The 13,689-nt window shown below is 42.4% G+C and overlaps 1 protein-coding gene across 1 annotated transcript in view; it reads right to left on the bottom strand.

The window, feature by feature from the left end:
• Window positions 1–8,245: 8,245 nt before the first annotated feature.
• The window catches only part of LOC139403169 (relaxin receptor 2-like), a 171,763-nt gene continuing 166,319 nt past the window's right edge, over window positions 8,246–13,689 (bottom strand). Inside the window, exons 20-22 of the mRNA XM_071146873.1 lie at window positions 11,922–12,053; window positions 11,554–11,651; window positions 8,246–8,419 (exon numbers count right to left, since the gene is read on the bottom strand). Of these exons, the coding sequence (XP_071002974.1) occupies window positions 8,246–8,419; window positions 11,554–11,651; window positions 11,922–12,053 (404 nt within the window). The remainder of the gene's footprint in view (window positions 8,420–11,553; window positions 11,652–11,921; window positions 12,054–13,689) is intronic.

Below are 13,689 nucleotides of genomic sequence, written 5' to 3'. Positions count from 1 at the left end.
GGAACCGGTACAGAGTCAATGTGGAGGCTATATACAGAGTATTACGGTACAGAGTCAATGTGGAGGCTATATACAGGGGGTACCGGTACAGAGTCAATGTGGAGGCTATATACAGGGGGTACCGGTACAGAGTCAATGTGGAGGCTATATACAGGGTGTTACGGTACATAGTCAATGTGGAGGCTATATACAGGGTGTTACGGTACAGAGTCAATGTGGAGGCTATATACAGGGGGTACCGGTACAGAGTCAATGTGGAGGCTATATACAGGGGGAACCGGTACAGAGTCAATGTGGAGGCTATATACAGGGGGTACCGGTACAGAGTCAATGTGGAGGCTATATACAGGGTATTACGGTACAGAGTCAATGTGGAGGCTATATACAGGGGGTACCGGTACAGAGTCAATGTGGAGGCTATATACAGGGGGTACCGGTACAGAGTCAATGTGGAGGCTGTATACAGGGGGTACCGGTACAGAGTCAATGTGGAGGCTGTATACAGGGGGTACCGGTACAGAGTCAATGTGGAGGCTATATACAGGGGGTACTGGTACAGAGTCAATGTGGAGGCTATATACAGGGGGTACCGGTACAGAGTCAATGTGGAGGCTATTTACAGGGGGTGCCGGTACAGAGTCAATGTGCGGGGGCACCGGTTAGTTGAGTGTCTCAGCTCTGGCGGTGTTGAGAGGAAATGATATCTCAGCTCTGGCGGTGTTGAGAGGAAATTATATCTCAGCTCTGGCGGTGTTGAGAGGAAATTCTGGTCCACTTTGACCCAGATAGTTTATAGTGTTCAGTTATGTCGCACTGAGAGAATGGTCAGATAAGAAGCTAAACCTCTGTAACTCCTGGTCTGATCCCAAGCTGTGGATTTTATAAAAAAAATGTTTTTAAACCTTTTATTTAACGAGGCAAGTCAGTTAAGAACAAAGTGTTAATTACAGTGACGGCCTGTTTGCACTGTCTTCAATAAACCCAATCAATACACAGTCGTGTATACACAGTCGTGTACAATACACAGGCTATAGAATGTAGGCTGTAGAATATACACAGATGTGCATCCTTTGACTTACATTTCCACAAATTAACAACCTATACTCCCAAATAGTATATATTTATATATATATATATATATATATATATTTCATAGTCTACACAAACATTCAGACATGTTTCTGTTTTATTCGTTGTTGTGTAACAGATCCCTCTTCTCGTACCATCCATATGATTTGCAGATAGACATTAACACACAGTCATGTGGACTGTAGAATACACACTGACAGACAGACATGTTAGATTAAGTTGGGATACTTGTTATACTCAAAAAGTACAGTATCTGAGGAGTGATTTGGTTTTTTACATCAGAAGTTAATGGTTTTCTGTAGGAGACACATGGTGGTGGAATGTGTTGGGTAGACAGGAGGAAGTCACGGGATTGCTAGAGGGGATACGGGTGGAGATCTTTGGATTAGATCTGTATTCTGTAGAATACAGATAGTCATGTGGGCTGTAGAACACTGACAGTCATGTGGGCTGTAGAACACTGACAGTCATGTGGGCTGTAGAATACAGATAGTCATGTGGGCTGTAGAATACTGGCAGTCATGTGGGCTGTAGAATACAGATAGTCATGTGGGCTGTAGAATACAGATAGTCATGTGGGCTGTAGAACACTGACAGTCATGTGGGCTGTAGAATACAGATAGTCATGTGGGCTGTAGAATACAGATAGTCATGTGGGCTGTAGAACACTGACAGTCATGTGGGCTGTAGAATACAGATAGTCATGTGGGCTGTAGAATACTGACAGTCATGTGGGCTGTAGAATACAGATAGTCATGTGGGCTGTAGAACACTGACAGTCATGTGGGCTGTAGAATACAGATAGTCATGTGGGCTGTAGAATACAGATAGTCATGTGGGCTGTAGAACACTGACAGTCATGTGGGCTGTAGAATACAGATAGTCATGTGGGCTGTAGAACACTGACAGTCATGTGGGCTGTAGAATACAGATAGTCATGTGGGCTGTAGAATACTGACAGTCATGTGGGCTGTAGAATACAGATAGTCATGTGGGCTGTAGAACACTGACAGTCATGTGGGCTGTAGAATACAGTGCATTCAGAAAGTATTCAGACCCCTTGACATTTTCCATATTTTTGTTACGTTACAGCTTTATTATAAAATTGATTAAATTACATTTTTCCTCATCAATGTTCACACAATAGCCCATAATGATGAAGCAAAACAGGTTTTTAGAAATTAGTGTATTTTTAAAAAACGTATTTACACAAGTATACAGACCCTTTGCTGTAAGACTGAAAATTGAGCTCAGGTGCATCCTGTTTCCATTGATCATCCTTGAGATGTTTCTACAACTTGGAGTCCACCTGTCGTAAATGTAATGTGATTGGACATTATTTGGAAAGGTACACACCTGACAGTGCATGTCAGAGCAAAAACCAAGCCATGAGGTCAAAGGAAATGTCCGTAGAGCCATGAGACAGGATTGTGTCGAGGCACAAATTTTTACCTTCCATCAGGACAACGTTCCAAGACAACGCAGGAGTGGCTTCGGGACTGTCCTTGAGTGTCCCAGCCGGAGCCCGGACTTGAACGAGATCAAACATATCTGGAGAGATCTGAAAATAGCCGTGTAGCAACTCTCCCCATCCAAAATGACAGAACTTGAGAGGATCTATAGAGAGGAATGGGAGAAACTCCCCAAATACAGGTGTGCCAAGCTTGTAGCGTCAAACCCAAGAAGACTCAAAGCTGTAATCGCTGCCAAAGGTGCTTCAACAAAGTACTGAGTAAAGGGTCTGAATACTTATGTAAATGTTATATTTCATTGTTTTTAAAAAATATTTATATATATGTGAATGTTATATTTCATTCTTTTTTAAAAATATTTATATATCTATATATATATTACACACATTTGCAAAATAAAAATAAACCTGTTTTTGCTTTGTCATTATGGGGTATTTTGTGCAGACATGTGGACTGTGGAATATACAGTAACAGACATGTGGTCTGTAGAATATACAGTAACAGACATGTGAACTGTAGAATATACAGTAACAGACATGTGGACTGTAGAATGTACAGTAACAGACATGTGGACTGTAGAATATACAGTAACAGACATGTGGACTGTAGAATATACAGTAACAGACATGTGGACTGTGGAATATACAGTAACAGACATGTGGACTGTAGAATATACAGTAACAGACATGTGGACTGTAGAATGTACAGTAACAGACATGTGGACTGTAGAATATATAGTAACAGACATGTGGACTGTAGAATGTACAGTAACAGACATGTGGACTGTAGAATATACAGTAACAGACATGTGGACTGTAGAATATACAGTAACAGACATGTGGACTGTAGAATATACAGTAACAGACATGTGGACTGTGGAATATACAGTAACAGACATGTGGACTGTAGAATATACAGTGACATCCTTGTGGACTGTAGAATATACAGTAACAGCCTTTTGGACTGTAGAACATACAGTAACAGACATGTGGACTGTAGAATATACAGTAACAGTCATGTGGTCTGTAGAATATACAGTAACAGACATGTGGACTGTAGAATATACAGTAACAGACATGTGGACTGTAGAATATACAGTAACAGACATGTGGACTGTAGAATATACAGTAACAGACATGTGGACTGTAGAATGTACAGTAACAGACATGTGGACTGTAGAATATACAGTAACAGACATGTGGACTGTAGAATATACAGTAACAGACATGTGGACTGTAGAATGTACAGTAACAGACATGTGGACTGTAGAATATACAGTAACAGACATGTGGACTGTAGAATATACAGTAACAGACATGTGGACTGTAGAATGTACAGTAACAGACATGTGGACTGTAGAATGTACAGTAACAGACATGTGGACTGTAGAATATACAGTAACAGACAAGTGGACTGTAGAATATACAGTAACAGACAAGTGGACTGTAGAATATACAGTAACAGACATGTGGACTGTAGAATATACAGTAACAGACATGTGGACTGTAGAATATACAGTAACAGACATGTGGACTGTAGAATGTACAGTAACAGACATGTGGACTGTAGAATGTACAGTAACAGACATGTGGACTGTAGAATATACAGTAACAGACATGTGGACTGTAGAATATACAGTAACAGACATGTGGACTGTAGAATATACAGTAACAGACATGTGGACTGTAGAATGTACAGTAACAGACATGTGGACTGTAGAATATACAGTAACAGACATGTGGACTGTAGAATATACAGTAACAGACATGTGGACTGTGGAATATACAGTAACAGACATGTGGACTGTAGAATGTACAGTAACAGACATGTGGACTGTAGAATATACAGTAACAGACATGTGGACTGTAGAATGTACAGTAACAGACATGTGGACTGTAGAATATACAGTAACAGACATGTGGACTGTAGAATATACAGTAACAGACATGTGGACTGTAGAATGTACAGTAACAGACATGTGGACTGTAGAATATACAGTAACAGACATGTGGACTGTAGAATGTACAGTAACAGACATGTGGACTGTAGAATATACAGTAACAGACATGTGGACTGTAGAATATACAGTAACAGACAAGTGGACTGTAGAATATCCACTTTTTTAAACTTATTAGGGCTAGTCCCCTTTTTTCTCCACTTCCTGTCTGAATGACATTCCCAAAGTAAACTGCCTGTAGCTTAGGCCCAGAAGCCAGGATATGCATATAATTGGTACCATTAGAAAGAAAACACTTTGACATTTGTAGAAATGTTAAAATAAGGTAGGAGAATATAACATATGGTAGGAGAAAATCCAAATCCTTTTGAGAGACCATCCTCTTAGAATTGCAAGAGAAAGGTCATATTGAGAATTAGCTCCCTGGATGCAATTCCTATGGCTTCCACAAGGTGTCAGCAGTCTATGTTCAAGGTTTCAGGCTCGTAACTTCAAAAACGTATAAGAAATAACAGTTTTAGTAGAAGGACACAGTCTTGGAAATTCATGTTTGCTCGCGCCGTGAAGACATTACGCACCTGTTAAAATGGGTTTCCTATTGAACATACTTCTTTCCGTAAGAAATATTATAATTTGATTACATTTTAGGGTATCTGAGGAGTAAATAGAAACATATTTTGACTTGTTGAAACAAAGTTTAGGGGTTAGATTTTCAGATTCCTTTCTCTGCAAGTTAAACGAGTGGATTACTCAAATCGATGGCGCCAACTAAACAGACTTTTTGGGAGATAAAGAAGGATTTTATCAAACAAAACGGCACTACATGTTATAGCTGGGACCCTTTGGATGACAAATCAGATTTTAAAAAAGTAAGTGAATATTTCATCGTTATCTGTGAATGTATGAAACCTGTGTCGGTGGAAAAATATTTTGATGTGGGGCGCCGTCCTCAAACAATCGCATGGTATGTTTTCGCTGTAATAGCTACTGTAAATCGGACAGTGCAGTTAGATTAACAAGAATTTAAGCTTTCAGCCGATATAAGACACTTGTATGTACATAAATGTTTAAAATCTATAATATTTATTTGAATTGCACGCTCTCCAGTTTCACCCGAAGTTGTCCTGCTAGTGGGACACCAATCCTTAACTCAGATTTACTTTGAAGTCCAAAGTGTAGCAATACAGGTGAAATCAGTTGGTGACATGGTGGCCTAGCAGAAAGATTGGAACGGCTGTGAACCAAGAGGTTGTGAGTTCAAATCCCAGTTGAGGGCATGTTAAATATTAATGACTGCACACAGAAACATACACAATGTAGCCATGTATGACAAAATGTGTCACGTGTTCAAGTTGAAAACACTGTGTGTCCATCATAACGACTCACCTTTGTTTTTGCAGGGCTTGTGAATCCTAGAAAAAAATGTGTAATCCACATGTGACACTTCATGTGAAATATCATGTGAGAAATGTAATCCACATGAGAAAGGTTATTGTGAAATATCATGTGAGAAATGTAATCCACATGAGAAAGGTTATTGTGAAATATCATGTGAGAAATGTAATCCACATGAGAAAGGTTGTTGTGAAATATCATGTGAGAAATGTAATCCACATGAGAAAGGTTATTGTGAAATATCATGTGAGAAATGTAATCCACATGAGAAAGGTTGTTGTGAAATATCATGTGAGAAATGTAATCCACATGAGAAAGATTATTGTGAAATATCATGTGAGAAATGTAATCCACATGAGAAAGGTTATTGTGAAATATCATGTGAGAAATGTAATCCACATGAGAAAGGTTATTGTGAAATATCATGTGAGAAATGTAATCCACATGAGAAAGGTTGTTGTGAAATATCATGTGAGAAATGTAATCCACATGAGAAAGGTTATTGTGAAATATCATGTGAGAAATGTAATCCACATGAGAAAGGTTATTGTGAAATATCATGTGAGAAATGTAATCCACATGTGAAAGGTTATTGTGAAATATCATGTGAGAAATGTAATCCACATGAGAAAGGTTGTTGTGAAACTAAATGTGAAATATCATCCTGTGATGATGACAGCGATTTTCCTGTCGGGATGTTCGTTGAAGCTGCTCCACTCTACAGAAACAGGGGCTCCTGCCCTGTGAGCCGTTCTTCCTCGGACAAGGCTACTCATGTACAGTCGCAGGTAAAGTGAGACGTGGCACCGACCCAGAGTCGGCTTAAGATACAGCTGAAAATGTACAGCACACAGACAGGTCATTCCAGGTGAGAGTCAGTAAAGGAACAGAGAACCAGGGAAGTATCCCAATTAGCACACAGACAGGTCATTCCAGGTGAGAGTCAGTAAAGGAGCAGAGAACTAGGGAAGTATCCCAATTAGCACACAGACAGGCCATTCCAGGTGAGAGTCAGTAAAGGAGCAGAGAACCAGGGAAGTATCCCAATTAGCACACAGACAGGTCATTCCAGGTGAGAGTCAGTAAAGGAGCAGAGAACCAGGGAAGTATCCCAATTAGCACACAGACAGGTCATTCCAGGTGAGAGTCAGTAAAGGAACAGAGAACCAGGGAAGTATCCCAATTAGCACACAGACAGGCCATTCCAGGTGAGAGTCAGTAAAGGAGCAGAGAACCAGGGAAGTATCCCAATTAGCACACAGACAGGTCATTCCAGGTGAGAGTCAGTAAAGGAGCAGAGAACCAGGGAAGTATCCCAATTAGCACACAGACAGGCCATTCCAGGTGAGAGTCAGTAAAGGAACAGAGAACCAGGGAAGTACCCCAAATAGCACCCTGTTCCCTATAAGGTGCACTACTCTGGGTCCTGGTCAAAAGTAATGCCCAATTTAGGAAACCGGGTGCCTTTTGGCACGCAGATTAGGGAGAAAGTTCACTAGTTCCTGCAGTGAAATGACGCCCTCTAGTGGCGTCATGGGTGAAATGTTAGCAATATTTTTCATAATTGCATAATTAATTAACATTTAAAATGTGTAAAAAATGACGCCGATAAATCCGATGTTTCTATGTGAAACGGTTTTGTTATAGTTCAGTCTTCTGTGATGTACATAAAGTGTAATACTGGAATGCAAACTCAACATTGAATACATTTTCAACTCTGTATCTGACATAACTTCTTCTATAAGCCCATAGCCACGTGTGTGAGGTGTATACTTTTGTTTCAAAGTAGATAATTTTTTTTAAGACTACCCAGAAACACTAATCTAGAAGGTTAAAAGGAACACACCATTGAGTAGAATATGTACAAACAAACAAAGGGAGGTTTGTTGACGAAAAGTTCATATGTAAACACACCATTCATCCTCTCCTCGTCCCCAACAGGTGGGCGCTACACATTTGTCTGTGTGCCATTTGTGTCATTGGTACTGTACTGTGGAAGAGGTGAGTTTGCTCCAGTAGAAAGGCTTGGAGCTTTTGAGAACGAATAGGTTATTGTACCCAAAGGGCATTTTAATTTGCGGTAGTAATAACCCTATCCATTAGTCTCAAAACAGCCCTCTTCAGAACAGCCCTGGTCCTAACGGGCCATTCATATGCAGCGGTCTAGTTCTCTCTCACCGGTAGCAAATGAGCCTTATCAGACATGCTGGGCAGATAGGTCATCAGGGGTGCCAACGTTTTTTTCTCCCTCTCTCTCATTCATACTCTCCCTCCTCCTTTTTCACTCCCTCCTTCCCATGACGAGGGGTCCCCCACTCATACCACCTCCCCTTCACCCGTAGCGAGGATCCATATCAGTCAGTGGTACCCGGGGTACAGTAGGTAGGTATGCTGGAGGCTGGTTGAGTGTATTCCTTGAGTCCTCTATGTATACAGTAGAGGTCAGGCTCTTCCTGTTCTTCTTCAGGGTCGACCTTCTCTGCCAACGACACAGCAGGACCTCCACCTGTAAGTTGTTAAACAGACGACAGAATAAATCCATTAAAAAAATTAATTAAATGAATCATTTTCAGATAAATTGTCGTGTTCTCAATTACTTGAATGACTTTTAATAAAGGCAAAATACAAATAATATTAAGTATATAAATATAGGTACTGTATCTATTTATATACTGTATGTGTCGTTATCTATGTGTCTTTATATATGTGTCTGGCTGGAGTGTCTACGGACATATTCAATCGCTCCCTATCCCAGTTGGCTGTCCTCACTTTCTTCAAGATGTCCACCATTGTTCCTGTACCCAAGAAAGCAAAAGGTAACTGAACTAAATGACTGTCTCACTCACTTCCGTCATCGTGAAGTGCTTTGAGAGACTAGTCAAGGGATCATATCACCTACACCTTTTCCTGACACCCTAGACCCAGTCCAATTTGCTTACCGCCCCAATAGATCCACAGACGATGCAATCGCCATCACACTGCACAATCCCATCTGGACAAGAGGAACACCTATGTAAGAATGTTGTTTATGGACTATCGCTCGGCCTTCAACACCACTGCCTTCATACTCTCTAAGCTCATCATCAAGGTCGGGGACCTGGGTCTGAACCCCGCCCTTTGCAACTGGGTCCTGGACCCAGATGGGCCACCCCCCTTATGGTGAAGGTAGGAATCAACACCTCCACGTCGCTGATCCTCAACACAGGAGCCCCACAAGGGTGTGTACTCAGCCCCCTTCTTGTACTCCCTGCTCACCCATGACGGCCACAACTTCTCCAACTCAATCATCAAGTTTTTCAGATGACACAACCGTAGTGCGCCTGATTACCAGGTGACCAAGAACCCGATGGTGTTAGAGAATTTTCAGTACTTTGGGAATTTTTCCAATACCTATACTGTTTTCTCAGAAGTAGTGAGCAGAATCAATACGGGGTTAATTATTAAACACGTGTCAGCAGAATGAAATGGAAGTGTACCAAGTTGAGGCAACATAGAGTTAAACAGAACGTAGGCAGAATCTATGTGAATGTGGCAAGTTGAGGCAACATAGAGTTAAACAGAACGTAGGCAGAATCTATGTGAATGTGGCAAGTTGAGGCAACATAGAGTTAAACAGAACGTAGGCAGAATCTATGTGAATGTGGCAAGTTGAGGCAACATAGAGTTAAACAGAACGTAGGCAGAATCTATGTGAATGTGGCAAGTTGAGGCAACATAGAGTTAAACAGAACGTAGCCAGAATCTATGTGAATGTGGCAAGTTGAGGCAACATAGACTTGACCGTTCTGGGCCATGTCTGCTCTTGCGAAGGCTACTGGACACGTACAGTGCCTTGCGAAAGTATTCGGCCCCCCTTGAACTTTGCGACCTTTTGCCACATTTCAGGCTTCAAACATAAAGATATAAAACTGTATTTTTTTGTGAAGAATCAACAACAAGTGGGACACAATCATGAAGTGGAACGACATTTATTGGATATTTCAAACTTTTTTAACAAATCAAAAACTGAAAAATTGGGCGTGCAAAATTATTCAGCCCCCTTAAGCTATTTATCTGTACCAGGAAGACATGATATGTACCAGGGAGACATGGTATGTACCAGGAAGACATGTTATGTACCAGGAAGACATGTTATGTACCAGGAAGACATGATATGTACCAGGAAGACATGTTATGTACCAGGAAGACATGATATGTACCAGAAATACATGTTATGTACCAGGAAGACATGTTATGTACCAGGAAGACATGTTATGTACCAGGAAGACATGATATGTACCAGAAATACATATTATGTACCAGGAAGACATGTTATGTACCGGGAAGAAATGTTATGTACCAGGAAGACATGTTATGTACCAGGAAGACATGTTATGTACCCAGAAGACATGTTATGTACCAGGAAGACATGTTATGTACCCGGAAGACATGATATGTACCAGGAAGACATGATATGTACCAGGAAGACATGATATGTACCCGGAAGACATGTTTGTATTAATATTCAAGTACTTCTTATATTAGCAACATATATATGCAATAAATGTTTTATTATGTTTTGTATTAATACCCATGTAAAATGAGCATAAACAAGTCAGATGTGAGACAGAAAGATAAGGGTGGAGAAAGGCCAAAGGGTATTAATCATTTACATAGAAAGGAGTGACTATGTGTACGTTATGCAAGAGTGAAAAAGTATAAAATCTGAGTACTGCGACTGGAGAGAGTTAATCCATGGCTCAGCTTCTTTTACTTTTGTAATAACGTCTAATTGAATTTACAAGTGCAAATTTGATTCAATATTTCCACAACAATGGTCACTCTGACAGAGCTCCAGAACTTCTCTGTGGAGATGGGAGAAGCTTCCAGAAGGACAACCATCTCTGCAGCACTCCACCAATCAGGCCTTTATGGTAGAGTGGCCAGACGGAAGCCACTACTCAGTAAAAGGCACATGACAGCCCGCTTGGAGTTTGCCAAAAGGCACCTAAAGACTCTCAGACCACGAGAAACAAGATTGACCTGGTCTGATGAAACCAAGATTGAAATCTTTGGCCTGAATCCCATCTGGAGGAAACCTGGCACCATCCCTACGGTGAAGCATGGTGGTGGCAGCATCATGCTGTGGGGATGTTTTTCAGATGCAGGGACTGGGAGACAAGTCAGGATCGAGGGAAAGATGAACGGAGCAAAGTACAGAGAGATCCTTGATGAAAACCTGCTCCAGAGCACTCAGGACCTTAAGCACACAGCCAAGACAATGCAGGAGTGGGCTTTGAGACATGTCCTTGAGTGGCCCAGTCAGAGCCTGGACTTGAACCCAATTTCAATTGGAATAAGGCTGTAACCTAACAAAATTTGAAAAAAATCAACAGGTCTGAATTCTTTCCCGAACAGTATACAAGCATTTCGTTACACCCGCAATAACATCTGCTAAACACGTGTATGTATATAATAATAACATTAGATTTGATTTGATAAAGGTATTTATTTACCCACGGTGGCGTGTAAACTGAACAAAACAACAACAACAACAAAACAACAACGAGAGGCTACGTCCCTAAATAGCACCCTATTCCCTATATAGTGCACACTCCTTTTGAACAAAGTCCCATTGGTCCCGCTACTACTAAACACTACCTGTTCTCTGAAGAAGCTGGTAGTCAGGGTGTAGAGGATGGGGTTCAGGGCACTGTTGATGGGTAATATAAAGATCACCACCCAGGATGAGATGGTACCTGGAGGAGGGAGGGAGAGAGGGAGTTAGAGGCCGGGGGGGGGCATTCACATGGGGACTGGAGGGGAAAATGTCCCCACCACTTCTAAAAAAACAATTGTTGCGCCCCTGGTTAGAGGTGTGTGTAGTGAGGGTGGTGTGTGTGGTGTGTAGGAAGGGTGGTGTGTGTGTGGTGTGTAGGAGGGGTGGTGTGTGTGTGGTGTGTAGGAGGGTTGGTGTGTGTGTGTGTGTACTTGTTTTCCTACATATTTAGGACAGGGGAAGTATATACCTGGTATCTCGACCTGCAGCAGGGACAGTATCTTGACCAGGAAGATGGGGATCCAGCAGAGGGCGTCAGAGAAGACGATGAAGAAGAACCTGTTCGCTACAGCCACATCTCTGTGTAGCCTGCTCCTCAGGTCTGTAACAGAACAACCTGTTAGCTACAGCCACGTCTCTGTGTAGCCTGCTCCTCAGGTCTGTAACAGAACAACCTGTTAGCTACAGCCACATCTCTGTGTAGCCTGCTCCTCAGGTCTGTAACAGAACAACCTGTTAGCTACAGCCACGTCTCTGTGTAGCCTGCTCCTCAGGTCTGTAACAGAACAAGATGTTAGCTACAGCCACATCTCTGTGTAGCCTGCTCCTCAGGTCTGTAACAGAACAACCTGTTAGCTACAGCCACGTCTCTGTGTAGCCTGCTCCTCAGGTCTGTAACAGAACAAGATGTTAGCTACAGCCACATCTCTGTGTAGCCTTCTCTTTAGGTCTGTAACAGAACAACCTGTTAGCTACAGCCACGTCTCTGTGTAGCCTGCTCCTCAGGTCTGTAACAGAACAACCTGTTAGCTACAGCCACGTCTGTGTAGCCTGCTCCTCAGGTCTGTAACATAACAACCTGTTAGCTACAGCCACGTCTCTGTGTAGCCTGCTCCTCAGGTCTGTAACAGAACAACCTGTTAGCTACAGCCACGTCTCTGTGTAGCCTGCTCCTCAGGTCTGTAACAGAACAAGATGTTAGCTACAGCCACATCTCTGTGTAGCCTGCTCCTCAGGTCTGTAACAGAACAACCTGTTAGCTACAGCCACATCTCTGTGTAGCCTGCTCCTCAGGTCTGTAACAGAACAACCTGTTAGCTACAGCCACGTCTCTGTGTAGCCTGCTCCTCAGGTCTGTAACAGAACAACCTGTTAGCTACAGCCACGTCTCTGTGTAGCCTGCTCCTCAGGTCTGTAACAGAACAACCTGTTAGCTACAGCCACGTCTCTGTGTAGCCTGCTCCTCAGGTCTGTAACAGAACAACCTGTTAGCTACAGCCACGTCTCTGTGTAGCCTGCTCCTCAGGTCTGTAACAGAACAAGATGTTAGCTACAGCCACATCTCTGTGTAGCCTGCTCCTCAGGTCTGTAACAGAACAACCTGTTAGCTACAGCCACGTCTCTGTGTAGCCTGCTCCTCAGGTCTGTAACAGAACAAGATGTTAGCTACAGCCACATCTCTGTGTAGCCTGCTCCTCAGGTCTGTAACAGAACAACCTGTTAGCTACAGCCACGTCTCTGTGTAGCCTGCTCCTCAGGTCTGTAACAGAACAACCTGTTAGCTACAGCCACGTCTCTGTGTAGCCTGCTCCTCAGGTCTGTAACAGAACAAGATGTTAGCTACAGCCACATCTCTGTGTAGCCTGCTCCTCAGGTCTCTAACAGAACAACCTGTTAGCTACAGCCACATCTCTGTGTAGCCTGCTCCTCAGGTCTGTAACAGAACAACCTGTTAGCTACAGCCACGTCTCTGTGTAGCCTGCTCCTCAGGTCTGTAACAGAACAACCTGTTAGCTACAGCCACGTCTCTGTGTAGCCTGCTCCTCAGGTCTGTAACAGAACAACCTGTTAGCTACAGCCACGTCTCTGTGTAGCCTGCTCCTCAGGTCTGTAACAGAACAACCTGTTAGCTACAGCCACGTCTCTGTGTAGCCTGCTCCTCAGGTCTGTAACAGAACAACCTGTTAGCTACAGCCACATCTCTGTGTAGCCTGCTCCTCAGGTCTGTAACAGAACAA

This window comes from Oncorhynchus clarkii, unplaced genomic scaffold (assembly GCF_045791955.1).
Source record: "Oncorhynchus clarkii lewisi isolate Uvic-CL-2024 unplaced genomic scaffold, UVic_Ocla_1.0 unplaced_contig_9054_pilon_pilon, whole genome shotgun sequence".
NCBI classification, from domain to species: domain Eukaryota; kingdom Metazoa; phylum Chordata; class Actinopteri; order Salmoniformes; family Salmonidae; genus Oncorhynchus; species Oncorhynchus clarkii.
This window is presented reverse-complemented; position numbering and strand designations above follow the sequence as displayed.